This window comes from Vipera berus (assembly GCF_964194415.1).
Source record: "Vipera berus genome assembly, chromosome: 2".
Taxonomy (NCBI): Eukaryota; Metazoa; Chordata; class Lepidosauria; order Squamata; family Viperidae; genus Vipera; species Vipera berus.
Window position 1 is genome coordinate 159,661,519 of NC_138203.1, and position 26,853 is coordinate 159,688,371.

The 26,853-nt window shown below is 44.4% G+C and overlaps 1 protein-coding gene across 1 annotated transcript in view; it reads right to left on the reverse strand.

Moving 5' to 3' along the window:
• Positions 1-26,853, reverse strand: part of SDK2 (sidekick cell adhesion molecule 2) — a gene marked incomplete at both ends in the record, with an annotated part of 415,888 nt that overhangs the window by 71,263 nt on the left and 317,772 nt on the right. The window contains 8 exons of the mRNA XM_081321147.1: positions 720-822; positions 2,960-3,127; positions 5,047-5,163; positions 5,737-5,931; positions 9,065-9,148; positions 11,277-11,467; positions 11,928-12,039; positions 15,199-15,332. Coding sequence (XP_081177273.1) covers positions 720-822; positions 2,960-3,127; positions 5,047-5,163; positions 5,737-5,931; positions 9,065-9,148; positions 11,277-11,467; positions 11,928-12,039; positions 15,199-15,332 — 1,104 coding nt within the window. The remainder of the gene's footprint in view (positions 1-719; positions 823-2,959; positions 3,128-5,046; positions 5,164-5,736; positions 5,932-9,064; positions 9,149-11,276; positions 11,468-11,927; positions 12,040-15,198; positions 15,333-26,853) is intronic.

Here is a 26,853-nt window from a genome sequence, read left to right on the forward strand (position 1 = left end):
TGGGGTGGGCATGGTTTCCTGGTGACGCGTCCGGCCCACGGGTCGGCAGTTTGACACCCCTGCTCTACAGAGAAGGAAAGGAGATCTTTCCGAAAAGGCCTACTATGATGTGCTTTCACTCAGTAGTGCAACACAACAATTTGACTCAGCCTCAAAACTAAGCTAAGCACCAGGTGGCAATATAGGTCTATGAATTTGCATGTATGTGTTTTGCATTATGTTTCTCAATAAATGTTCTTAAAGAGCATAAAGATGTGGCTAGAAGATGCCTTGCTTTGTCATACTGCAAGACTCCAAGATCAATCTTAGAAAAGCATTGTTGATAAATGGAGTCCTGATTGTTCCCAGATTGCAGAGATGGCTAGAGAGTGTCTCTTTCCAAAGGGACTAATTTGTATGAAGAAAGGTGCAATGGCCAGATGAGCTGAGGTCAATAAACTATTCCTTCCTAGCAGGAGAAATCCAAGCAAACCCCCTACTCAGGAATTTATATGCTCCTCATGAAGTCACTGAGAGTATAAACAGGATTTTGGCATTGCTTCTAAGCTGAATATTTCTTTTTCTTTAAAAGACATTTGGAAATTTAAAGTACAAGGACATTCAGCTTTTTTTTTAGAATCCTCAGCTAGTATTATAAAAATGGATAGTTTTTCCACTTGGCTCTCATTTCTTTTCTCACTTTTCCTTCATATTAGCACAAATGAGAAATCGTTACCTACCGAACTATCACATTGGGGTCATGTGTTACTCCACAGGTCATTGAAGCCTTGGTGCCTTTGATGACACTTTGATCCTGAGGTGGGTTGGTGATACGAGTCCGGGCTGCCAACACAAATAGACAGAAGACACATGGACACAGTTTGAACACAAATCCAAATGGGATAGGGGTACACACACATAGTTCCATATCAAATCAGGACTCAACACCTCGAATGCTAAGTTCTGGTGATACAGGCATACTTTTTGTAAGATTAGCAGCAGGAGGCCCCAAAACCGGATCTGTTATGTCATAATTGCAATGGTTAAACAAACAAATATCCCCCCATCATTTTTGAATACATAAAACGAAAGGGGCCTTAATTCAATCTTTAGCTGCACGGGGGGGGGGGGGGGAGGCTCAGCTAATCTCAATGTACACATGTTGTACTTTGACAATAAAGGTTTATTATTATTATTATTATTCCTCTCCCCAGACTGCTTGACATATATCATCTGGTCTGGTGCAACCCAAGCTATGGTGAAACCACTAACACAAATATCATATACCCAAGCTCTAAATTTAAATTGATAGAACAAGGGAAATACCCCTCTTGCTACAATTACACTGGATCCTTGGTTCCAACAACAGTCCATCCATCCACCTACATACAAGGTGATCCTGTTCACACAATACACCAAGCTGAGGGAAATGGGAGGCACAGAAGTAAAATGAAATGAAATGAATAAATAAATAATAAAAACACCTGGACCAAATGAGGAGTTTTCTCTGTGTTGTGCAAACACCTAAAGTGGAAGGGAGGCCAGATGGAGTTAACTATCTCCTTTCAGTCAGCAATATTTAGAATACAGAAGGGAGAGTTACGGTATCTCTTTCTGTTCAGCGACTGAAAAAGATAGTTTCAGAGCGATCTTGCAAGCAAAGGGCTTCTTTAGGCAATGACAGCTTCCCAGCCTCCTTAATGGCAACTGGAAGGACAATGAAAATGGCCACTTCCTATCTGACTCCTTGGTAACTGTGCTATCAGCACAGAGAAGGGAGGTCAATTGCCTGATGAAGCAGCTGACTTGATCAGTCATGCTATTTAATCCAGCCGGGCTGAAACCCCCATCACTTAAGTGCTATCACAAAGGAGGCTTTTTCACTGAATGTGAGCTTTGTACTTGCCTCCCGTATACACTGAGGGGAGGAATAAGCAAGTGCCCCAGATATTTTGCACTGTGGCTCCCACAATTCCTTTCCAATTATCCTGACTGAAGCCGAGGAGAACTGAAGTTCAAAATGCCTGCTAGATCTACAAAAGGGAATGTGGGGATGGTTAATACAAGGTGGGCTTTATAGGGTAATTCACCATGTGAGCAAGATTACATTCATATTTCATATAGGAAGGGCGAGAACCATCAAACAGACAAACAAAATAGATTCTCAGAGCTTATTGTTCCATTTAGGGCCAGCAGGGGGAACCAATCCACCTCAATCAGGAGCGTGGCAGACCTAATGGCAATTGCTTTATTAGACAGAGTTAAAACCGGTTTTGAAAGGTGATGGATATGCTCTCAACAATTAGACACTCACAACCCACATGGGCAGTCGAACCTAAGATGGTAGCACATCTGTGCTTTGCTGCGTTACAGATTAACAGGAAAATTGCACTGATAGTTTCCATAACATGACAGTGTGGGATCAAACTTATCATTTGATTCCTTACGACGTGCTACATTTATAGGAATGCACTAATATGCCGTTAAAAAACTGGGCAGGGAGGCAAACCACACATGACATCTCTGCATCATTCCTGGACCAATTGCTTAGTGAACAAATAAAGGCAAATGTGGGAAACTCTGCTATATCAGGATACTGTCGGTCTCCCATCCCCCACCCCCATCTCCGGCCGCTGAAAACTGTGGTGAGCAAAGCAGTGCTATTCAATATTATCAAGGAAAATAGGTCTTTTGGTCGCTGCCCTCCATTTCTGCCTTCATGGAGGGGATTTTTTTTAACTTTAAAGTGCACTAAAAAGCACTCAACCTAAATGGGAGGATTATCATTTCAATCTTCCTTAGTTTCCTATAAAAATAATTGGGAAATAAAGACTGGCATCATTAGGTGGTTTGTCATAAAATTTGGGGAAGTATAATCCTAAGGATTGCAGGAGATTAGAAACAAAACAAAATTACAGGCATGGGGTTCCCAAGAGAAAGAAATGGGGAGCTAATAAGAGGGCAAAGGGGAGACTTTTACCCCAGACAATAAGCTCTGCAGAGGCTTCATCAACTCCACGCGAGTTAGTAGCAAGACAAGTGTAGCTGCCAGCATCCGAGATCCGGGCAGGGCTGAGGAGAAGGCTTCCTGACTCGAGCAAAGTAAAACGAGGAAGCTGCACTGAACCGCTGGCCAGGATCCGCTCGCCTGTAGGAGAAAAGGGAGACTTTATTGCATGATCACTGGTGATCCTCGTTGAGACTGCCCATGGATTTTGTCAAATCACCAGTTCTGATCTCCGCTCTGCCCTAGGGATCTGTAAACCTGGTAAGATAGCCAGACACAGAGAAAAGGACTGGCAGATTTGTCAAAGGTTTCTTCTTCCTATGTGCAGATGAGCTTCAATCTACCTATGATTTATGAATTCAAAGGGCCCAAGAGAGGAAATGTTGGCTTTAGAAGATATCATAAAATATGAGCTTGGCTTGTCACTCAGCTTGGAGTGAAGATTTTCAAGAAAAGGCTAAGGGGCATCAACTTAGAGCCTTGGTGGAGCAGTGGGCTAATGCCTCCTTAAGTAACTCCAGCTGCCTGCAATTAGTGCAGGTTCGAGTCCCACCAGGCTCAAGGTTGACTCAGCCTTCCATCCTTCCGAGGTAGGTAAAATGAGGACCCAGATTGTTGGGGGCAATAAGCTGACTTTGTAATAATGCCGCTTGGGGGGCGGGGGGGTGAAAGCCCTAATAAGCAGGCATATACATAGAATGAAGGCTATTGCTGAAGCACATTTGATTTGTGCTTAGATTGTAAGCCGCCCTGAGTCTTCGGAGAAGGGCGGGATATAAATGGGATTAAAATAAAAAAATAAATAAAAAAATAAAACTTTTCCTGTGCAACTGAGGGAGGCATAATAAAGGTAGGAAAAGGTTGAATTGCCTGGGAGCACAAAGATAGATTTTGGGTGGGCAGGAAACCTCTCCTTTGCAGGAAAGGACAACTTGATGCTCTTCAGGTATTTTGGACTATAATTCCCATACCCATTACACAATTTGTCAAGTGGGTTGGAACCGTCATAGACAACTGGAAACGATGGGTTGCCTGCTTCCTTTTGTTTTTTCAAACTACTTATTGATCATTTATTCATTTCTATTTCTCAAATACTCCCAGACTGAATCTTTCTTCCCCACTTGATCCCACCCCATCAGTAGGTAATGAATGGGAACAGGGGTCATAGATAGCTACTAATTCTTTAGTGGCTCAGCCCTAATTCTCCCTATGATTTGAAATGTAATCACCCTTGCTCTCAGTTCTGATTTTCTTCTTATCCCAGAGGAATCTTGTTGCAGGACTAGAATTTCTGAAATACACTCTCTGATCTAAAAATACGCTCCAAGTAGGATTAAATATTTGGCTGTAGATACGGGAGACATTATTCCCTGGTGTAGCTGATCAAAGGTGCTAAACGGAAGTCAGTAACTTTAAAAGACACAAGAGGTGTTTTAGGTTCAGTGAGGCTATGAAATTGTTAAGAAAAACCAGATCCATTGGTTATTCCAGCCCATTTGAACCTCAACGACCTGGTTTTCCCCATAACAGCTTGACTGGTGTTCAGTTGTGCCCTTCGCATCTGTCACAGAAATAGATCCTCTTTGATATACATAAAGCTGCTGGCCTAGAAACCAGGAGATTGTTAGTTCTGGTTCTGCCTTAGGTATGAAAGCTGGCTGGGTGAATTTGGTCACTCTCTCTCAGCCCAACACATCACACAGGATTGCTGTTGCGGGGAAAATAGGAGAATGAAGGTGTATTAGGTATGTTTGCCACTTTGAGGTACTTATAATGCAATAAAGGCAGCAAAAAATAATAATAATCTAATAAATAAATATAAAATAAATTTCCAGAAAATGTTCACAGATTTGAGGGCACACAAAGGAGTTCAGAGGGAGTGAAAAAAGGGGACTTTCTATTGTGTGAAAAGAAACCGAATTCCAAAACCATTAAAAAAACCCAACAACCTAAGGATGCTTCAATCCTTCTGGAAAAATACAGAACTCTGCAGTGCTGGTTTCTTGCGTGCCTGACTCCTGCTTTTCCAAAGCATGAATAGTTTCCCAATTCACCATTACCTTTCTGCCAGGTGATAGCCGGTCTGGGAGCTCCAGACGTCTCGCAGCTGAGTACCACAGCCATTCCATCAATCACCGTGCTGTCCAAGGGCCCTCTGGTTATGTTGGGCGCAATGCCTGTAATGAGGGAGAAATGAGAAGAATGCTTATAGGAAGAGTTTTGAACTACCAGACTCTTAGCACAACATTGAATTTTATTTCCCTGACACCCCACCCCAAAGTGTACCATAACTGAACAGAAATACAATAGTTCAAAAGACCTTACCCCACGTAAGGTCATTTTGGCTCAGGGTTGATAATGGATACCGTGCTATGCTTTGCACTGCGGAAATCATCTCTCAGGGAAAGAGAGGGAGCACCTGCTCTCCAAAGACATCTTATCTTGCCCTTCCTTGTAGATTAACACTGCTTTATCAAAACAACGTTCACTTCTTATATTGTATTCCCTTTATGGGTGCCATCCTCCTGCAACAGAGGATCCCCTGCTTGAGCAGGGGGCTGGACTAGAAGACCTCCGAGGTCCTTTCCAACTCAAGAAATCCAATTGCTATTCTATGAATACATCAACACTACTGAGCTGGGTGTGCACGTGGGTCTGACTACTAATCACTTATATTAGCACCACTAGTGGAAGGTACTGCAGCAAAATCAGCAAAGCAAGTCAGGGGAAATAAACTTGCTGACACTTACTAGTGACGGCCAGGTATGTGGAAGACTGCACCTCGCCAGCAGCATTGCGGGCGAAACACTGGAACATCCCTGTGTCATCTGGCATTAGGCCACTGATCTGCAGGCTCCCATTGGCAAGCAGCTTGAAGCGGGCAAGCTTCTCCATTCCGAGTAGTACTGCATCCTTGTACCAGAACATGCTGGGTGGAGGCACACCTGCAATACCGGGGGAGGGGGGGAATTTTAAAGATGAATTTTTTTAAAAAAAAATAAGGCTAACAGGCAGACAGGAAGGCCAGAGTGAGATCCATTAGGCAGTACTGGAACAATGATACTTAATGCCTAAACACATGTGACTTTGTTTGTGAATTGCTTTCATATGGCTGGATTCTGATTCATGTATGTTTCTCCTCCTTCTCATCTTTGTTTATTTAACCGATACGTGTAGCTTCCCTTCTGAAAACCTGTATTTCTTAAACCCAGAGTCACAGTCGGGAGACATTAAAACATATCTTTGTATTCTTCAGAACTCATCAGAGTTGGGGTGGACTTCAAGAAGAACACCCCCAGCCCCCACCCGGTGGCTCTCATTGATCTCTTGTGGAATTCTCCTCCCAGGGAGAGCCCACTTAAAATCTCCTTCAGTGATAATATTTTATATTTTTTTCAGCCATCTAAGAAAACATGAAAATAGCATTTTGTTCTGATAGTTGACTTTTATTGCTTTTTTTAAACTTTATTGCTTTTATTCATTGTGGTTGTCTTATTTTAATTGTCTTTTTTAAACAAAAAAAAAGCATACCACCCTGTGTTGTCACCCAGCAACAATGAAACTGACGGTTGCACCCGAGTCAGGGAATCCACATTAAACCTCCTGGGTTTGAATCTACATTATCAGAGGGAAAAATGTTTGCTCTGCCACCTGTATACAGGAAGGGACACCCCCCCCCCCCCGTCCACTCCCCAAATCTCAATCATTTTTAAATCCAAGCCCTGGAAGATGAAAAATGATATCCGGGGAAATGGAAGGAAGAACAGCTGGTATCCTCAGGGATCATCTGATAATGTGATCCAGGAATAACTGAAATGGGGAAATCTGTTTTAGCCACAAACGCATCAGGAAAAGGGAAGGAAAAAAAATGAAACGAATGTTAAAATTGATCTCAACTGTGATTGTAATTTACAGGATTTAAGATATCAAGGAAGCCCAAGGAAGGAATTGTTTGCTGAATGGATTCTTCAACTCTAAGGTATAGGTAACATGATTAGCCAGGAACAACTTATAATTAAACCATGGTTTGAATCGAATGTGTGTGCTAGACATACAGAATAAATATTTGTCTTGGATAACTGTTATATCTTAACTTTATTATATTTGTCTTAGCAACCATCCTATGCAAATATATGCATTTATTTACTGATGGCTACCTCGGCTCAAATTAAAAAAAGGGAATTTTTTTATTCTTTCCTATTTTTAATGAAGCTGATTTTGAATTATAGAGGGTGCTTTTGATCCAACTCCCAAAGGAAGGGAGCTGATTTCCCCAGCATATGCCTCAAAGCTACAAGGATCAAGAGGGGACCCTGTAGATTAGAATTTACTTCACTTTCATCATTTTTATTTCCTACTGGCAAGTAAAGCTGAAGGCCGTGGTGATTTTTTTTCCTTCTTACATGCTAGGGTTGAAGGGGAAGGATACTTGACAAGAACATCCCCCAAATGGACAAGTGATGGCAGCTGAAACTACCAAGCAGCTATACCATGGGTAGGCAACCTCGGCTCTTTTATGACTCATGGACTTCAACTCCCAGAATTCCTGAGTCAGCTGACTCAGGAATTCTGGGAGTTGAAGTCCATGAGTCATAAAAGAGCCGAGGTTGCCTACCCCTGAGCTATACCAAGCAGAAGGACCAGGCCAGGGAATATAAAAAGTAGGTAACTTTTGGAAGGAGAAAATAGACACCTCCCACCTTTTATCCTATACTTTGGCCCTGCTGCTACAATTATCTATGGAAGGACGATATATTTAGATTTGTCAAATATACCAACAAATGAAAGCTACCATAAAAAATGTGGGATTTCAAACAACAACACAAAGCAAAACCTTGATAGTCTATTCCAGGGGTAGGCAACCTCAGCTCTTTTATGACTCATGGACTTCAACTCCCAGAATTCCCGAGTTGAAGTCCATGAGTCATAAAAGAGCCGAGGTTGCCTAGCCCTGGCCTATTCATAGAAACGGTTTGCTGCAACTTAAAATCAGGCCGCTATAGCTTGCAGTTTAAGGTCACAGTTTCCTTTTCACAAGTCTTCAAATTCTCTGCTTTTTTCACAGAAAGCTCAGGGAGTGACATATTCAGTGCTACGGCAAATAAGGCTGCTGTTCAGCATAGGGCCCCTATCTTGTAGTAGAGCAGTGTTTTTCAACCTTAGTAACTTTATGGTGATTTTTGGGAACTGAAACTTGGATTTCAGTTCCCAGAAATCACCATCTAGCTTGTTGGATGAGGAATTCTGGAGGTTAAAGTCCATTTTTTAAAAAGTCATCAAGATTGAAAAACACTGGCGTGTACATTAAGGCACGTATCAATGTGTCCTACTTAGTCTTTTCATGGTTTTGCTGCAGCTCAATGGGAACAGAAATGTGCTCAAATACATATTTTTAGTTACGTGAGTGTTCTGTACCAGCCTGCTACCGGCCCTGCAGAAAAGGCAGGGACAACCCCTTTTACAAGAAGGCAAGAGGCTGGAATTACACCTACCAAATTTATTGCTACAAAAACAAATAGAACAAGACACGAACCAAGAAACAGGAGCTTTTCAAGCGGTTGCCTTCAGCAAACCAGCCCTCCCACGCATTCCCCCTTAAATACAGTTCAGGGCGTGGCTTCTCTCTGCCTCCTTCCGAGGAGCCCCATTGCCTTCCTCTGTTTACTCCTGATTGACTGCCTCCTGCGTCGGGCGTCCTTGAACAGGGCCAGCTGTGGGTCATCTTCATCCACGCTGTCAGGCTCACACAGCTGGGTCTGCGTCGTGACCAGGTGAGAGGGGCCTGGCTGAGGGCTCTCATCAAGCAGTCCAACCCCCTCAGCAAGCTCTTCAACACCCCCTCCTCCTCCTCCTCTGAGTCATCCGACCCAACTGCCGAACCCACAGGCTGACCCTGAATCACAACAGTGAGTATCTGAACATTTTCTTCATTCATTTCCCTATATCAAATCTCCCAAATGTAGATCTAACGGAAATGGTCATTTATTAACATAGCGAATGGCTAGGATTATAAGATTAACTATTCTGATTCGAAACTAAATTGTTCCAAACAATCCCTAATATAATAGAAGAAATTACCTTTAGCTTGGCATGGAATCTGTACTACTTTTTCCATCTCAGCTGTAATGTGTCTTTCTGGTTCCTTGGTGAACTGGGGTGGTTCTGTAAAAGAAAAATCAGACATAGGACCAGCCGAATATTCTCCATATAAATTTTAAAAATGAAATGTCATGGTTACATTCGGAATTTTTCAGCTTCTATCTTTGTCATCTCTCACTAAACCCCCCCCCCTCAAAACAAAACAAATGATCTGAAAGTATTTCCTGCCTAAGATCTAGTATCAATTTCTTATGGGCTAGATGGCTTCACAGTACAATTCCACGTGGGATATTCCCATATCTTTGTAAATTATTCCTGCTGAATGACTTTTATTAAGTTTGTTCTTAAAGAACAAACATACCCTGACCTGAACTTAAATAAAACTCAGGCCATTTCCCCACTAGTGATGTACGGCATCTTCACAGCATCACCGAGTCACTATTGAAGTGATTGAAAGCCTGTCCTCATTATTGGATACTATGGATACTGGCAGGCAACCTATTATGTGCTTTCCTCCAGTCTTTAAGGGGACATAAAAGTATAATAGCATTATTTCCTCTATTTGTCGGTCTCTATTCTCCCCTCATAATAAGGCCAGCAAGTGGTTACCTGCCCTAACGTTTTATTTCAGGACAAGTTAAGTGCCATGATTTGTGGATTTCCTATCAGTAAGAAATACTTCTACCAATCACTCTCCCTAACATGGATTGGGGGAGGAGGCAACGTCTGACTGTGAGCCTCATTCTGGTCTTTGGATCCTTATCTATCAACACATCCTCCTTCTCTAACTTATCTGATCCCTTCAGTCAGAGCATTTTTGATTAATGGGTTTTCACTTCCACTTTTTCCATGGTTAAAGTCTTCTGAGGTCCTTATATGGGCTCCCTGCCTATCCTTTTTGGGGGGGAGGGGGAAACTGTTCTTATTTATCCTGATTCTTAAGCTTATCCACTAATTTTTCTTGTAGGTTATTTTGGTCCATTTTGTCAGCAGACAAGCAGATGATGCAGGAGATTTCAGCGGGGAGAAGATGCTTGCTCTTCTCTCCTATATCTCTTGGAGGGTTTGCTGCCAGATGTGCTGAGGAGAGGGGCACTGGCTGAAGGAAGGGAGTCCTGAAGTTGGTGCACTTGCTTGTCCTGCCAGCACGAACGGGGGGGGGGGCAGATTGAGTTTACATGGGGGAAGGGGAATCTACAAGGGAAAACTTCCTTGCAGCTTGCCAGCATGAACCATGGGATCTGGGAGTACTGATCAGTGTAAGCTGGAGTTGTGGGATAGGCACAAATTAAGGAGTAAACGCTGTGAGGGAAGGAGGATATTAGAAAAATATTCAGAACTGCATAGTCGGAACTTTTATGCCATTTTATTGTAGGATTCTAGAACTCAAGCATATGTAAGTGTTCTATAAATTATGATTTCATAGGTTGTGCATGAAGATAGCCCTGGCTCAAGTCAGCAAATTACAAGAATGTTGTGGAAGCCGCCATTACACAATGCAGAAGAGGAAGGGGCATGCCTGTATTAGCTAAAAGTGGCTAGTAGGAGTTGGGCCCATCTCAGTCCCCTGGCACTTCAACAGTTCAAGTCACCACCAAAGCACCAAATATTGTGTGCACAGGAAAACATGAACGGGGAGAAGATGGGAAGTATTACTTCCACATCGGATGAGAAAACCCAAAGGTAGCAAGGCCTTGACTCTAAAATGGGGATAAGAAGACAACTGCGTCATGTCAAGCTAAAGTTAGGGGGATGTATGGAGTTATGATCAGAGTGACTGGGTGGATGTGATGCCAATGAGTCTTTAGGCTCATATCTGCAAGGGTTGTAAAACTGATACATCCTGCTTGATATTCCACTATCCAAATGCAATGTCCTGTATGTCAAACCATCATTTAAAATCATTTGAAATGCAAGGTCTGACATGTTATCGGATATAGGATAATATTGGTGATAAAAAAAACATGATGGTTGCTTGACACTGAGTCTGAGCAGGAGTATGACTTTAAGGAATGACTAATGTCACATCATAAATGGAAAAGTGGTACTTGGGAGTTAGGGAAATGCTTTGAGTGACTGATGACCGCAGTGCTGAAGCAAAGGACTACGGCAGCAGGTGGCCTGATGTGGTTGCCCAACTGATGAGTAGTCCCTTTAGGCAAAGAAACTCAGCAAAGATTCTTCTTCTTACCCAGCACAGAGAGATAAGCTCCTCGAACCACAGAGGGTACGCTGCTACTGCGCAACACAGCTTCACACTCATAGTAGCCACTGTCGCTTAGGGAGGGATTAAGGATGGTCAACCGCCGGTTGTAGTCACTGATGCCACTGGATACTGGAATCCCACCTTTCTTCCAGATGATGTGTAGTTTGATGAGTGGCCTGATGAGCAGAGAAGTTTGTGAAGATGGATCCCTTTCAATGTGTTGTAAGAAAAGCAGGAGAGAAGCCTTTTGGCACAATGAGAAACCCCGACTCTCACCCATGGCCATTAAAGTCTGTGGCCTGCCATCATGTAGAGTGTGGGCCAAAGAAAGCCTTATGGGGCCAACTGGAGCAAGGTAGGCCTCCACCCCCAAATTTACCTTGGGATGATTTGTTGCAGAATGACTCTCTGGTACAATATTGCTGACAGAAGTTGGGAAACATCTTTTTTGGAGTGGAGCAATTAAAGGTGGGTGGAGGCTGAATTTGCAGTGGGCTGGGAGAACATGAAGGACAGGCAGTCATGTCCTTGAGAAGCAGTTAGTGGGCTGTGGGCCATGGCACATGAGGAATACAAAGGAGCCCTCATTGTAATTCGGAGTCACAAGTCACAGAGATAGCAGTCAGGCAGACTTACCTAGCATTGGCCACACACTCCAGAGTCACTTCAGAAGTACCAGAGATTACGCTAGTGTTGCGGGGTGGGATGATGATGGTTGGAGCAATGGGGTCAGCTGGACCGCCTACATCTGTGAAAAAAAATGGAATGGTATACCAGTTAGTAGTTCATTTGTTACACAAAAACATTCACTGTTTATATATGAGAAATGATCATTTCATTGTATAAAAAAACTTTACCACCACTCCTGTACATTTCCATCTCACATAGCTATTCTCTCTATAATAGATTCCAGATTCAGCAACATGCTGCACAGCTCTTGTATCTTCCTAACATTCTTCTTTCCATGACTGTGTGACATTAGCACCATCTACTAGTCCTCCTACAAGCTTTGACTCTGTCTGTCCAAAATATTCTTGCAGCCATCTTGCAGGAGCATCCGATGCATCCAAGATCTACCCATGAGAAGTCCATGTGTATACCTGTGCCATGATTAGGTAGGAGCTCAGAAAATACATACTATTGTTGGTTGCAATTCTATTCTAGTTGAACTTCTTCCAACTTCCCACAAATTTGAATTCCAGAGGTTGTAGCTACCCCATATTGGGAGGCTATCAAGTGGGAAAGCATTTGGAGGAATCTATTTGGAGGTATGTAAGAAATGACAGATAAAATCTCACAGGGGAAGAAGGGTAGTAATATCCCACTGAGCTTTTTGCTTAAGGCTAGTTGAAGCAGGATGTGGTTTGACTGTGCAAACAGAAATCACTGCAGATTAAACCACACTGCTTAAGAAGCCTATCTTGTTCTACCTGATTGCTATTTATTCCTCTCTTTTGGCCCAACCTTCTTTCTTAGATGATACTTACCTGGTCCAAGGCTGTTCACCCACCAGGCCACTGTAGCAGTTTACACTTAGTAGGGACAAGAAACACCAGTTGCTGGTCCTGTATCTCATTTGCCCAATTATCTCTAATTCTCCTCTCTTTTCTTCTCCTGTTTTGCTCCACTCTACTGACTCTTCCTTCCTGACAGCGAACAGAGAGACCTATGTCCCTTCTTAAAACTCCCATTCAGAAGAATAAAATGGCAAAGAAGCACCAAGTGTGCAGCAGAAGGCGGTATGACTTCTCACGTTTCAAGTGCCGCTTAAGGGCGCTGCCTGTTCTGCATGCAGTTTTTGAGTCACATCCAACACTTGGAAGGTGTGAGTGAGAGTGGCATTTCCGCATGGGGGGGGGAAGGGGGAGAATGCATCAGACTTTGTTGGAGACTGGTTGGCCCATCCACTTAGTGATGGAACGCAGGCAAGCTCCCCCATCAAAGTCAGCAAGATGGAGGTGTCTTTACAGGGCAGGATTTTAGCTCCCACCGTGCAGCTTGGTGAGCTGAAATCTTTGAAAACAATACGAAGATTCCATACCTACCTTCCCCATAACCTTCCGCTAAATCCTGCCACCTGCTGTGATCTGTAGCTGGGCATCGGCAATTGGCATTGGAAAGGAAAGGAGGGGAAGAGAGAAAGCAGCAGCAAGAGAAGCTGCAACAGGGTAAGTGCATAAAATAAAATAATTGCTGTGATAACTCCCCCCTGCTCCTCCAGTTCTTGACTACAATTGCAAGTTGCTGATATAGCTGAATCCATCAAGGCATGCACTATGGTGTTTATTGCACTCTGAGGTACAGCTCTTCAAATTAATGGGGCAAAGGGATATAAAGCCAAATCTGGGAGACATAAAACAGCTGTGAAATAAACATCCAGAGGGAAAGAGGATTCACATGTCCTGGGAGAATTCCCTTAGAGACTTTACAGAGGCTATAGCCATGCAGATTCCCAGGCTCAGTTCTGCAGCCAAGCACTCTGCTACCAGGAAGCCGATGCAGGGATAGGAAAGGGGAGGGGGGGGGGGCTGAGCTGGTGATGTAATGAAAGCTTCCTAGCTCTCATACTTATGGCCCAAAGTGTCTAAATAAATTCAGAGCCCGTAGAAATGTTTAGTCAGCACCAGCCGCTTTGCCAGAGATTTACTGCAAATTAAATCTGGGCCCGAGCCAGCAGAAGCATCAGAGAAGCCAGGTGCAAAGAGACAATGGTGACAAAACTGAGCTTTAGGGACCATTGGTTCACCAGAAAATAAGCAAGGCATAAACTTCAGCCCACCTCCCACTTAGCTGCAGCACTTAGCTTTAAAGTAATTCACACTGTGCTAGCCTCTTGAAATGATGTGGCTGGCATTTATTCAGACAGCCCTTCCAGATCCTTAAAGTGACAAGAGATTCAGGCTGCAATCTTATACACATTTTCATTTTTTTGCAGAAAGCACACTGAAAACAAACAATTTCAGTGTCAAATGCAGGCACTGTCTCAAAGTTCTAGGACATGTCCCAGCAACATATAGTACATCAGTCATGCACAGCCCTCACATTTGCTTTTATGATCTACTGTCAATGCCACCCCACCTTGATTCTCTGACTTCTGTTGCCATCCAACACACTCTGCCCATCCCCTTGTCCTTTGAGAGTATTAAAAACAAAATGTGGAAGAAAGACTCTGCATAAGGGGTTTTTTTTTGTCCAGCAGCTCCTCAAATAACCATTTGGTCAACTGTTGGGAGCTGAAAGTGTTGGGCAAGAAGTCAAAACCATCCTCAGCCATTCTCTTCTGTAACACAGTTTTTACCAGGACCACCTGAAAGATGGCCAAAGCACTACTCAAAGTTGCCAATCCCTTTGTAGCGTGTGTCGTGTGCACAAGTGTGGTCTCTATGAGGTGTAAAGTTGTCAAAATCAAGCTCTCTTGATTCTTTCTGGGAAGGACAGAACCTTCATCCACAATACTCAGTGGCTGATGTCTTGATCGCTCAGCTGTCCCTCTGTCGGAAAAAGTTGTATTTCTCTATCAGCAGATTCTGAAAGGATTCAGTGGATGCTAAAGTAAATTAAAGTCCTAGCTCCACTCGAATGGGCCTGAGCATGACTTACTTGCTGTGCCATATAGAAAATTAAAATAATAGGGGTCTAGTCAGGATGAACGGTGTTGGTGTTTATGGCAATAACAATAACACTGTTATATTTGTTGACTAGGTATTGATAAATAGTTTGATTTTGTAGTTTGCTTTCCCACTGCAAAGAAGCACTGGCACATGGAGCAGGTACATGATCTTTCTCCTGCGCCAACTGAATTGGTATCTACCAGACTGTTGCTAAAAAGGCAGGTGAACCTTTTCAGAAAATCAGTCAGCTGGAATCCAAAGCCCTCTCCCCACTTTTCACCCAAAAGAGCACTTACTCTCCACAGTGAGCATGATGGGCTGGCTGGTTTTATTGTCTCCATTCTTATCATTTACAGCTTGTACATAGTATCTTCCCGCATCAGGGGCCACAGTCGACAAGATCACCAGTGTGTTCTCCAGCGTAATAGCTCTGGATGGAGAAAAAAGTGGATTCAGCACTGGATATTTATCAAGGTTCAAAGTTAGGTTGTTAAAAGTGTTTTCACTCTCCTGTTCATCCCTACATGAGCTCTCAAACTTTTCCTTGTAATAACTAGCTTAGGAAGACACACCTAATTTAAAAGTTTTCAGTAGAGAATATACCAATCATCTCATACTGCGTTACAATAGGCTGTTCCTTTTAGGAAGCTGTTGGCTTTCATGGCTTTCCATGTTCAGATAAAGTGACTCCAATCTCTCTCTTTTACTGATTATGTACTGACTCCTTGCTTCAATTTCTGAAAGAAATACAAATTAGTTTTTTTCCAGGCATTCCAGTAAGCAAAACTTTTTGTTTTTGTATTGGCTTTTATTTTTTCACCACTGAAAATAAATAAAAGGGCTCTATTGGAAGTGAGTAATCTACCACAGAATTATTTGATTACAGGATCCCGGAAGACAGGAAACTCTTTGTTTATGAAGTACTGCCATGCTATGTTTGGGGGTTCAAATACTGTCTGTTTGTCTACCCAACCAACCATCCATCCAAGGGAGGGAGGGAGGGAGAGAGAGAGAGGGGGGAGAGGGAGATATGTATATACATATTTGTGGATTCAAGTTATTGAATGTAGAGTACTTTGCTATAATGAAATTGTACGTCAGGCACCAATCAATATATACAGTGTTGAAAGTGGAAAAACTAAGCTAAGTTGGAAGGATCACCTGTTTTTTATTATTAGAGTTTCTACTGAGAGCATATGCCATAAACCATAGTATAGAAACTGAAATTACAGAAGAAAACAGGAAATCATGCTGCTGTTTCAAGTTGGCATTTGTTTTAAGCCTGGAAATTGCAAGCATAGCTGCACACATCTGCAGATATGAAATAATGATCATTTCAGAATAAATATTATATGATTGTTCAGAGCAGCATAGATATGCATTGAAAAATGGCTGGGGGGATTTGGAAAAATATCCTCCTTTCTCTAATTACTCCTCTCTAACCCGATATTGAAGCAGAGTGCAAGAAAAATGTTGCATAACCACTTATACAACTTTAAATCCATTCCCACCTGTAACAACCTATAGGACCACTGTATTGGAACATTTAAAATTAAGCAGTGCACATAAAACACAATAATTAAAAGGCTGCTATGTAAGTAACCTATGGCAAAATAGGAACAGAAAGAGAAATAGCATCTGGAGAATAGCATTTGTGGTGTGCATTTTTGCCACATGAACATATAAAATGTCACAATGCTACGATAATAGAATACAGGTCCTTCACCTATGACCATCATTGGGACTGGCATTTCAGTCACTAAGTCATGTGGTTGTTAAGTGAGTAATCATGTGACTGGATGCCATTTTATGACTATTTTTATTGTGGTTACTGAGTGAACCATGCAGAGTTTAAATGAATCTGGCTCCCCTAATTGATGTTGCTTGTTGGAACCTGGCTGGAAAACTCATAAAATCATGATCATATGACTGCAGGATGCTGCAACCAGTTGTAAATGTGAGCTGCCTGCCAAGTGCCCAAAGTGTGATCAGGTGACCGATGGGGTAGTGCAATGGCTGTTATGTCTGAGGACAGGTTGTAAATATTACTTTTTCTGAGGCCCTTGTGACTTTGAACCCTCATTAAATGAACTCTTGTAAATCAAGGACTACCTATACTAATGATGAGCCTGAAGTCAGATAGGTCTCTCTCTCTGTGTGTCTTATGAACACACACACACACACACACAAACACACCCATTTATTGTATGTGTATACATCAGGATCTGTAATCATGTGGCATATGAGATAGAGCTGTGTTGTCCTTTATTAAGTATGTTTAGAATTAATGCTTTACTGTATTCATGACTCGGTATGGAGCTGGGATTTATATCAGCTGGCGGGTGCTGCTTTCGGCGGCGCGGAGCCCTCCCTCTCCCCCCGAGTGGCAGCGGTGGCTTCCTGGCCTGGAAATCAGCCAGGGCTTATTCTACAGGCTCTTTCTACTATCTTTTCGCTGTGGACACCCCCCGCCTGTCGGAGGAGCAGCGGCGACGATTGAGCGATCCGGGGACTCGGTTTGGAGTTGGGACTTATATCAGCTGGCAGGCGCTGTTTCGGCGGCGCGGAGCCCTCCCTCTCCCCCGAATGGCGGCGGTGGCTTCCCGGCCTGGAAATTGGCCGTGGTTTCATCCTACCGCTGTGGATTTGCTGGATTTGCTGGATTTGCTGGTAGATGCTTGGATTTGGGGACGGAAATGCCTTCTTGCTGTTGCACGGTGTTTGTAGGGGGATGTCTTTGCCCCCCCCGGAATGGTGGTAATGGCCGGCGGCCTGAAGATCGGCCGGGGCTTGGCCCTTCTCCTTGTGCTGGTTGGCAGGCACTACTGTGGCCCGAAGATCGGCCAGGGTTACGCTTTAATGCCCGGTTGGGGGCTAGTGCTTCCCATTAATATTCCGGATTGGACCTGGGACTGGATCGTGGTGGGAGGACAGTCTTGGATTGATCATCAACCGCCCCACTGGTGTGAGAGACCAGCTGGGGTAGGTTTACCCCGGGATTCCTCACTCTGTCCATGACAGGCTAGATTCCTCAGCCGTAGTGAGAGGACGGTTGGGGTTTCTTTTTCTGAGCCCCAGCTCAGGTGAGAGCTGAGCTGGACTAATGGACTGTGATCCACCCATTATTAATATCAGCCCTATGCGGACATTTTTCACTATTATATGGTTCCCTTGCACTACTCTGGAGCCGATTTGTATGCCCTCAGGGGGGTTTCTTCCTCCTGGGTTCGACCTGCCGCCCTTTCCTGCACTCCCCTTAATGACAGGCCCAATTGTTGGGACCCCGAGAGGTGGTTGGGCTTAGATAGGGGCCTCGAGTGGAGACGTATTAAGAGGCCTCTGATTCACTTTTTAGCCAGTTATTTTAAAAGGTTAGGGAGGGTGAGGGAGGGGAGGGAAGTATTAACCGGCACTCAGTCTGGGCCAGTTTGGGGTCCCGGCGGGACGGGGTTTGGGTTAGAGGCGGCTGGTTCTGGATGTGTTGGGGTGGGGCTTCAAATCCCCACGACGATAGGCAATGGCAGCAGGTGTGTGCACGGAGGGCCGTATCAACATCCGGGATCACGCCCCCACTGCTTGCGAGCGGTGACGCGCTCCGACCCTCTGGTTAGCACCCTTTTGCCCGGGGGTGAGGGTGATCAGGCCCCTGAGCTCAGTCTGGTTTACCTTAATGCCAGATCCGTTGTTAATAAGGCTCCCCTCGTTCGTGACTTGATCGAGGAGGAACGCACGGATCTGGCATGCATTACGGAAACCTGGTTGGGCTCGGAGGGAGGGGTCCCTCTGATCGAGTTATGCCCCCTAGGTTTCCGTGTGCTACACCAGCCATGGGCTCAGGGTAGGGGCGGTGGGGTGGCGGTGGTTATCAGGGAGACTTTATGTCCGCAGGAGACCACCATTGTCCAGATTGGTGGGAGTGAGTCCCTCCTCCTGAGATGTGGTTCTCGGGTTCAGATGACCTTGTTGCTTACATACCTGGCGCCCAGCTGTGTGGCAACAGCTCTGCCCGAACTGCTTGACACCCTCTCAGGGTTGGCGGTGGAGTTCCCCAGGCTCATAGTGCTGGGTGACTTCAACCTGCCTTCCCTGGGAGGGTCATCGGAGTTATCCCGGGAGTTCATGGCTTCCATGACGGCCATGGACCTGACCCAGGTAATTCAAGGCCCGACTCATGTGGGGGGTCACACTCTCGATCTGGTGTTCCTGTCTGGACAGTGGTTGGATGATTTGGGAGGGGCTTTACCGGTCGTTACTCCCCTGTCATGGTCCGACCATCATCTCCTGCGGCTGGTCTTCCGTTATGCCACCCCCCGCCGCTGGGCGGCGGAACCAACTAGATGGTTCCACCCCAGGCGCCTAATGGACCCTGAACGGTTCCAGATGGCGCTTGGGTCTATACCAATCACCCTCACTCACAGCCCAGTTGATGCCTTGGTGGATGCCTGGGAAAAGGCGGCCACTGAGGCACTCAACTGTGTCGTACCCTTGCAACCTCTGACCCAGTGCAGATCCCGCTGGGCTCCATGGTTTTCTGCGAAGCTCCGGGAGATGAAGCGTTGGAGACGGGGTCTAGAGAGCGGTTGGAGGTCCAGCCATTCCGAATCTGACTGATTGCAGCTAAGAACATTTATAAGGTCTTATCTTGCTGCGATGAGGACGGCGAGGGCTAATTAATTCTCTGCCCTCATCACGTCCACAGATAATCGCCCAGCCGCCCTGTTTAGGGTAACTCGCTCCCTTCTTAACCAGGAGGTGAGGGAGGATCCCTTACAGGGATGGGCCAAGGAGTTTAGTCATCATCTGACGGACAAAATCGCTCAGATCCAGGCCAGCTTGGACTCTGACTGGGCGGAGTCTGACGCGGAGGAATCAGATGGTCTTGAGCATGTTATCTGGACTGAGTTCGACCCTGTTTCCCCTGATGATGTGGACAGGATCATGGGGAGGCTGAGCTCCACCACCTGTTTGTTGGATCCGTGCCCCTCCTGGCTGGTTTATGCGGCCCGGGAGGGGACACGAGGCTGGTTCCAGGCAGTAATAACTGCCTCTTTGAAGGAGGGTGTCTTCCCCGCCGCCTTGAAGGAGGCGGTGGTGAGACCCCTCCTCAAAAAGCCTGCCCTGGACCCGGCTGTTTTAAATAACTATCGTTCAGTCTCCAACCTTCGCTTTCTGGCGAAGGTTGTTGAGAGCGTGGTGGCGCATCAGCTTCCTCTGTTCCTGGAGGAAACTGATTATCTGGACCCGTACCAATCAGGTTTCAGGCCCGGGCACAGCATGGAGACGGCATTGGTCGCGCTGGTGAATGATCTCTGGCGGGCTCGGGACAGGGGTTGCTTCTCTGTCCTAGTCCTATTAGATCTCTCAGCGGCGTTTGTTACCATTGAGCATGGTATCCTACTGCGGCGTCTCAGGGGGTTGGGAGTGGGAGGTACCATTTTACGGTGGTTTTCCTCCTATCTCCTGGGCCGCTCGCAGTCGGTGTTTACGGGAGGGCAGAGATCCACCCCGAGGCCTCTCGTTTGTGGAGTTCCTCAGGGGTCAGTTCTCTCGCCCCTCCTGTTCAACATCTATATGAAGCCGCTGGGTGAGATCACTCGTGGTTTCGGGGTGGGGTATCATCAGTACGCTGATATACCCAACTTTTTTTCTCCACCCCGAACCAACCCAGCGATGCCCTCGCCATGATGTCCCATTGCCTGGAGGCGGTCCAGGTCTGGATGGGGAGAAACAGGCTTCGTCTCAATCCTGCCAAGACTGAGTGGCTGTGCATATCGGCATCTCGGGTTAACCAGACTATTCCATGTTTAACAATGGGGGGGTGAGGTGTTACCCCCCGTTGATAGGGCTCGCAACTTGGGCGTCCTCCTGGATTCACGGCTCAATTTTGAAGACCATATAGGAGCCGTGACCAGGGGGGCTTTTGCCCAGGTTCGCCTGGTGCGCCAGTTGTGACCCTATCTGGACCGAGATGCCCTACGCACAGTCACTCATGCGCTCGTGACCTCCCGTTTAGACTACTGCAACGCTCTCTACATGGGGCTGCCCTTGAGGACCACTCGGAGGCTTCAGCTGGTGCAGAATGCGGCCGCGCGAGTTGTGATGGGGGTTTCCCAATACTCCCATGTAACACCTCTACTCCGCGAGCTGCATTGGCTTCCGGTTGCCCTCCGGGTGAGATTCAAGGTGCTGGTGATGACCTATAAAGCCCTAAATGGCTTGGGTCCTGGATATTTGAGGGAACACCTGCTGCCAGCATCAAGTTCCCTTCGTCCAGTGCGCTCACACAGGGAGGGTCTTCTCAGGGTGCCGCCGGTAAAAGACTGCCGGCGGATAACACCCAGGGGGAGGGCCTTCTCTGTGGGTGCGCCTGCCCTCTGGAACCAGCTGCCCATGGAGCTTAGGACTGCCCCCGACCTTTGTTCATTTCACCGGGACCTGAAGACCTGGCTCTTTGAGCTATCCGGCCCAGGCTGAGAATTTTTAACTGGGGTTTTTATTTTTAGGGATGATTTAATTTTTTTTAATTTTTTAAAATTTTTGTATTGATTTGGTTTTAACTACCCTGTAAACCGCCCTGAGTTCTTCGGGAAAGGGCGGTATATAAATCCAATAAAATAAATAAAATAAATAAATAAATTTAATTCAGCATATGCATATGTCCAACAACAATGCTGCAGGGTCAGTTGTAACACACACACACACACACACACACACACACACACACACACACACAGCCCTACATATAATACATATACATACTGTATATATAAAGAAATATATATATTTCTTTACTATATTGTTATTTTTTAATTTTCTATTAATTTTCTGTTTTCTTTTTCTTTTTAAATTTATATTAGTTGTAATTTTTAATAAAACCACCGTAGTTGTAATTTTTAATAAAACCACTATTTTTTTAAAAAAAATTAAAATACAGTTGGTTTCTGAAGATTAGCTAACTGCAATGCATAAACTAAACATTTGCAAAATAGTGAAACTACTTTCACCTTGAATGAAAAGCAATTAAAATATATTTCCCATTTCCTTTGCCTGTCTTTAAATTATCTTGGTAGCTACACACTCAAGAGGGAGAACAGGTTGGATGTTCATAGATTAATAGTTTTCTTTTTCTTTTTGAAGAAAGAGCTAATCTTCTGGAACTATAAAATGTCTGGGGGAGGGGAAATACAGTATATTTTACCATTAGATTTGCTATGAAAGAACACTTCAAAACTGCCTTCACAAATGGAAAATCACTCAGATTATTCCTTGTACAATAGATGTTACACACGTGTTTTCACAGCTGTGTGTTTGTGTATGTGAGAGAAAATTAGCACTGGGTTAAGTGTTGACTCTAAAGTGGCATAAATAGTCTTCTTTGGTTCTTTTTAAGAATATGGGTTTTTCTACTATGTGTACATTTGTGCCCCAGGATGTTAATTTTTAATGGAATTGAATTAATACTTTCCTTATGATATTTCTATGTTTGTATGAGATGAACTCAGTTCTCACCTCTCCTCCCCCCCTTGCTAGAACCTGCACAAGTATGTTGCACAGGTGATAATTCCAGATTTATTTATTTAGCCCTATGCTATACACAAACTGAAGAGACCACCTCAAACATCCTAATTCCAGTTCCTTTACAGCAGGGCTTTTCAACCAGTGGTACGGGTACCACTTGTGGTACATTGGCACCTGGCAGGTGGTACACGACCATCCTAGAAAAGTGGAGCTTGGCGCTGATCCTGGCGCTTCTGCTGAGCCCAGAAGAAGTGCCGATCAGCTGGAATGTTGCAGCATCTCCAGGGTCTTGTGATTTACATTCAGATGCTTGGCAAATGATTCATATTTATGACGGTCAAAGTGTCCCAGGGTCAAGTGAAGTGACCAAAGCCTGCTGCAACCACCCAGCAGAGGGGGGGGAGGAATAAAAACCAAACACCCCACCCCACCCCCGCTGCCAATCCTCAACAGAAATCCTCACAACAATGAAAACCGTGGACAGGAGGAAGAGCGCCGCTGGGCAGGCAGGCAGATGTCTTACTTGGCTGTGGCTTGGGGGGCACTTTTTTCAGTGCCGTTATAACTTCAAACAGTCACTAAGCGAACTGTTGCAAGTCGAGGACTACCTGTATTTCATCACTTTTTTCATTTTTTTGGGGGGGTGTCATTAAGTTTTTGACACCTTGCTAGGTGACTGGTGGTACTCGGATATTGCCATATCCTAAAAGTGGTACAATCGGTGAAAAGGTTGAAAAGCCCTGCTTTACAGTGTCTGACTACTGATTTTGAACAGCTGATAAAGTATCCAGATTGTGGCTCTCAAGTTCCTGTGTAGACTCCAGACAAATTACTAATTCTGTTGGATTCTCTTTACCAGAAACCAACCATTCTTGAGCTTTATTTTGCTTGTGTCAGGTTTCGCACTCAGGCTTCGTTGTGTCTAGTCTCCAGACACTTACCTTGTAATGTAACTTCTCAGCTAGCCTTGGCAGACTCAAAGATATGATTCATCTAAACTGGAATCGTTACTGAAGACAAAAATGAAGCCTTATGTACAACAGTTGAACCCATTACGGCCCCAAAATGTCCCAGATTGATACAGATTTTCAAATGTTTACATTCTAGCTTCCTTGCCCACCTTCTCAAAGTAATGAATATTTGATAAGTTGCTTGATGGTCTTAGGTATTTGAGATACATTTATAACATGTCTCTCTCTTCCTTAGGAACTGTTGCCTCCCACCTTGCCAGCATAAAATCTTAATACTTGGTTTTTAAAAATATATTTCCATTAGACACTGGAATTGATTTAGTTTTTCTACTAATTTGAGGGGATTATGTTATTCACCTGCCAAGCTGCTGCCTGATACCCTGAGAAAAAATGTACAGGAGTCCCTGTGCATTTTACTTCCCTAGTCATTGCCGACTATAGGGGCAGTGCTCATCTCAGGGGGTTGGGAGTGGGAGGCACTGTTTTGCGGTGGTTTTCCTCCTACCTCCTGGACCGCTCGCAGTCGGTGTTGACGGGAGGGCAGAGGTCCGCCCCGAGATCTCTCGTTTGTGGAGTCCCTCAGGGGTCGGTCCTCTCTCCCCTCCTGTTCAACATCTACATGAAACCGCTGGGCGAGCTCATTCATGGTTTCGGGGTGGGGTATCATCAGTACGCTGATGATACCCAACTTTTTCTTTCCACCCCAAACCAACCCACTGATGCACTCGACGTGATGTCCCGTTGCCTGGAGGCGGTCCGGGTTTGGATGGGGAGAAACAGGCTTCATCTCAATCCTGCCAAGACAGAGTGGCTGTGCATACCGGCATCTCGGGTTAACCAGGTTGTTCCATCACTAATAATGGGGGGGGTGAGGTGTTACCCCCCGTCAATAGGGCTCGCAACTTGGGCGTCCTCTTGGATTCACGGCTCAATTTCGAAGACCATATAGGAGCCGTGACCAGGGGGGCTTTTGCCCAGCTTCGTCTGGTGCGCCAGTTGCGGCCCTATCTGGACCGAGATGCCCTACGCACAGTCACCCATGCGCTCGTGATCTCCCGGCTAGACTACTGCAACGCTCTCTACATGGGGCTGCCCTTGAGGACCACGCGGAGGCTTCAACTGGTGCAGAATCCAGCCGCGCGAGTTGTTATGGGAGTTTCCCAATACTCCTGTGTAACACCTCTTCTCCGTGAGCTGCATTGGCTTCCGGTTGCCCTCCGGGTGAGATTCAAGGTGCTGGTAATGACCTATAAAGCTCTCAATGGCTTGGGTCTGGATTATCTAAGGGAACACCTGCTGCCGGCATCAACTTCCCATCGTCCTTTGCGCTCCCACAGGGAGGGCCTTCTCAGGGTGCCGTCGCTTAAGGAGTGCCAGTGGGTGATCCCCAGGGGGAGGGCATTCTCTGTGGGCGCGCCTGCCCTTTTGAATGATTTACCGGTGGAACTTCGGACCGCCCCCGATCTGCGTTCATTTCACCGGGACCTGAAAACCTGGTTTTTTGATCTATCAGGCCTGGACTGAAGGGGTTTTAGCTTTTAATATTGTTTTAATTGTTGGGCTTAATTAATTTAATCTATTTTAATTTTATACTATTTTTATATTGTATTTTATGCTGCCCTGTAAACCGCCCTGAGTCCTTCGGGAATAGGGCGGTATAAAAATTAAATTAAATTAAATTAATAAAATAAAATAAAATAAAATAAAATAAAATAAAATAAAATAAAATAAAATAAAATAAAATAAAATAAAATAATAAAATAAAAAAATAAAATAAAATAAAATAAAATAAAATAAAATCTCTGTTTGAAGGCCATTAAGCTAGAATTGTCTGAAGACATTTCCATAGTCATGTGGCCAGCATGATGTCATAGAGCATTGTGACCTTCCCTCCAAAGCGAATTCTTTACTTTACTTTGCTTTTGAGCTGCTAGGTTGGCAGGAGCTGGAGCAAGGACAGGAGCTCACCCCATTGCATGGAGCTCAGGTCTCAAACCTGGGCTACCGACTTTCCAGCTGACAAGCCCAGCATCTTAACCGCTAAGCCACTGCGCCAGGACTTCTCTATACCCTGGTACCAAAGACTATAAAAGGAGTTCTGGAAAAAGGAATTATCCTTTCTCAAATGTCATGGGAAATTTTTTATACAGTAGTTACATGATTACCTCTGGACTATGCAAAAAGGGTGCTCCAAAATAACCTGATTGATACTCTGAATTTTTTGACATGTGCACAAAATCTTTTGACAGGCAAAAAGACTGACAAAATGTGTAACATTGAAGTTGACCTATCAGCATCATCTATACAAAGCTTGAAAATTAGGCTCTGCCAATTAGCCTGGAGCCCCAAAGAGAATGTGACTAATGGACTGATATAAGATCCCACCCTGTGTACATCTTGTTCCCTTCCTTAGCATCCTTAATGATTTTTAGTCAATTTTAATGTTAATATTAATTATTTTAATAGTTTAATGCTTTATTTTGTTTTTAATTGGTTGTAAGCCACCTAAAAATTTACTATTCATTGATATTGATATCATTAATATTACGTTATCAATAATGTAGCAATATTCATTAATATTAATAATCCAGTAACATTTCAATTTAAAAATAATTTTTATTATGGTTTGTTGCAGTCAGCCAGATGTTTAGATTGTATTTGGCAGTTTCATCCATTATTCAGTCCTTCCCAAGGACCTGAGATAGGCAGATGTTATTTTTTGACGATGTCACATCATCATAGGAAGTAAGCTGTTCTAAGTAAGGCTGCCTTTTGCAATTGACTGATGGTGATTTTGTCAATGCCGATGCTGTTCAGATAGTGCTCCAGATATTTTGGGATAGCACCCAAGGTGCGTATCACTATTGGTACCATCTTTGCTTTCTTTTGCCACAGATGTTCTACACCTTTTTTGCAGATCGTTATATTATGTTATTTTCTCCAGTTCTTTCTCTTCTGTTCAGCTGTCTCCAAGTACTGCCTGGACATTTTTGTTTTTTGTTTTATCAAAAAAATTGTTAAATCAAGGATGTTATTTGGTAGTTGTTTGCCTGTTTGAATTCTAAAGTCCCAGAGCACTTTACTGTAACTTCTTCATTTTCTATTTTTTTGTCTACTTTACGGTCATCCCATAAAGTAGGGCATTTCTTGCAAATATTCCAATGCATCATTGTTCCTACTTTGTCATGCTGTTACTTTGTCATCTTCTTGCAGCAGCTAACTTGTTGTTTCACTGTTTCTTCAGCTTCTTTGCAGAGGCGGCATTTGCTGTCTGTTGCTGTCTTCCCAATTCTGGCATTGTATGAATTTGTTCTTAAGGCTTGGACTTGTGAAAGCAGAATTAGCCCCTCCATCTCCTTCCTTAATTTTTCTGTTCTTAGTTATTGTGAAATCTTGTTATTTGCTTTTCCTGCTATTACTACTGTTTATTATCATTAACCCTAGAATGATAGTGTATTATTT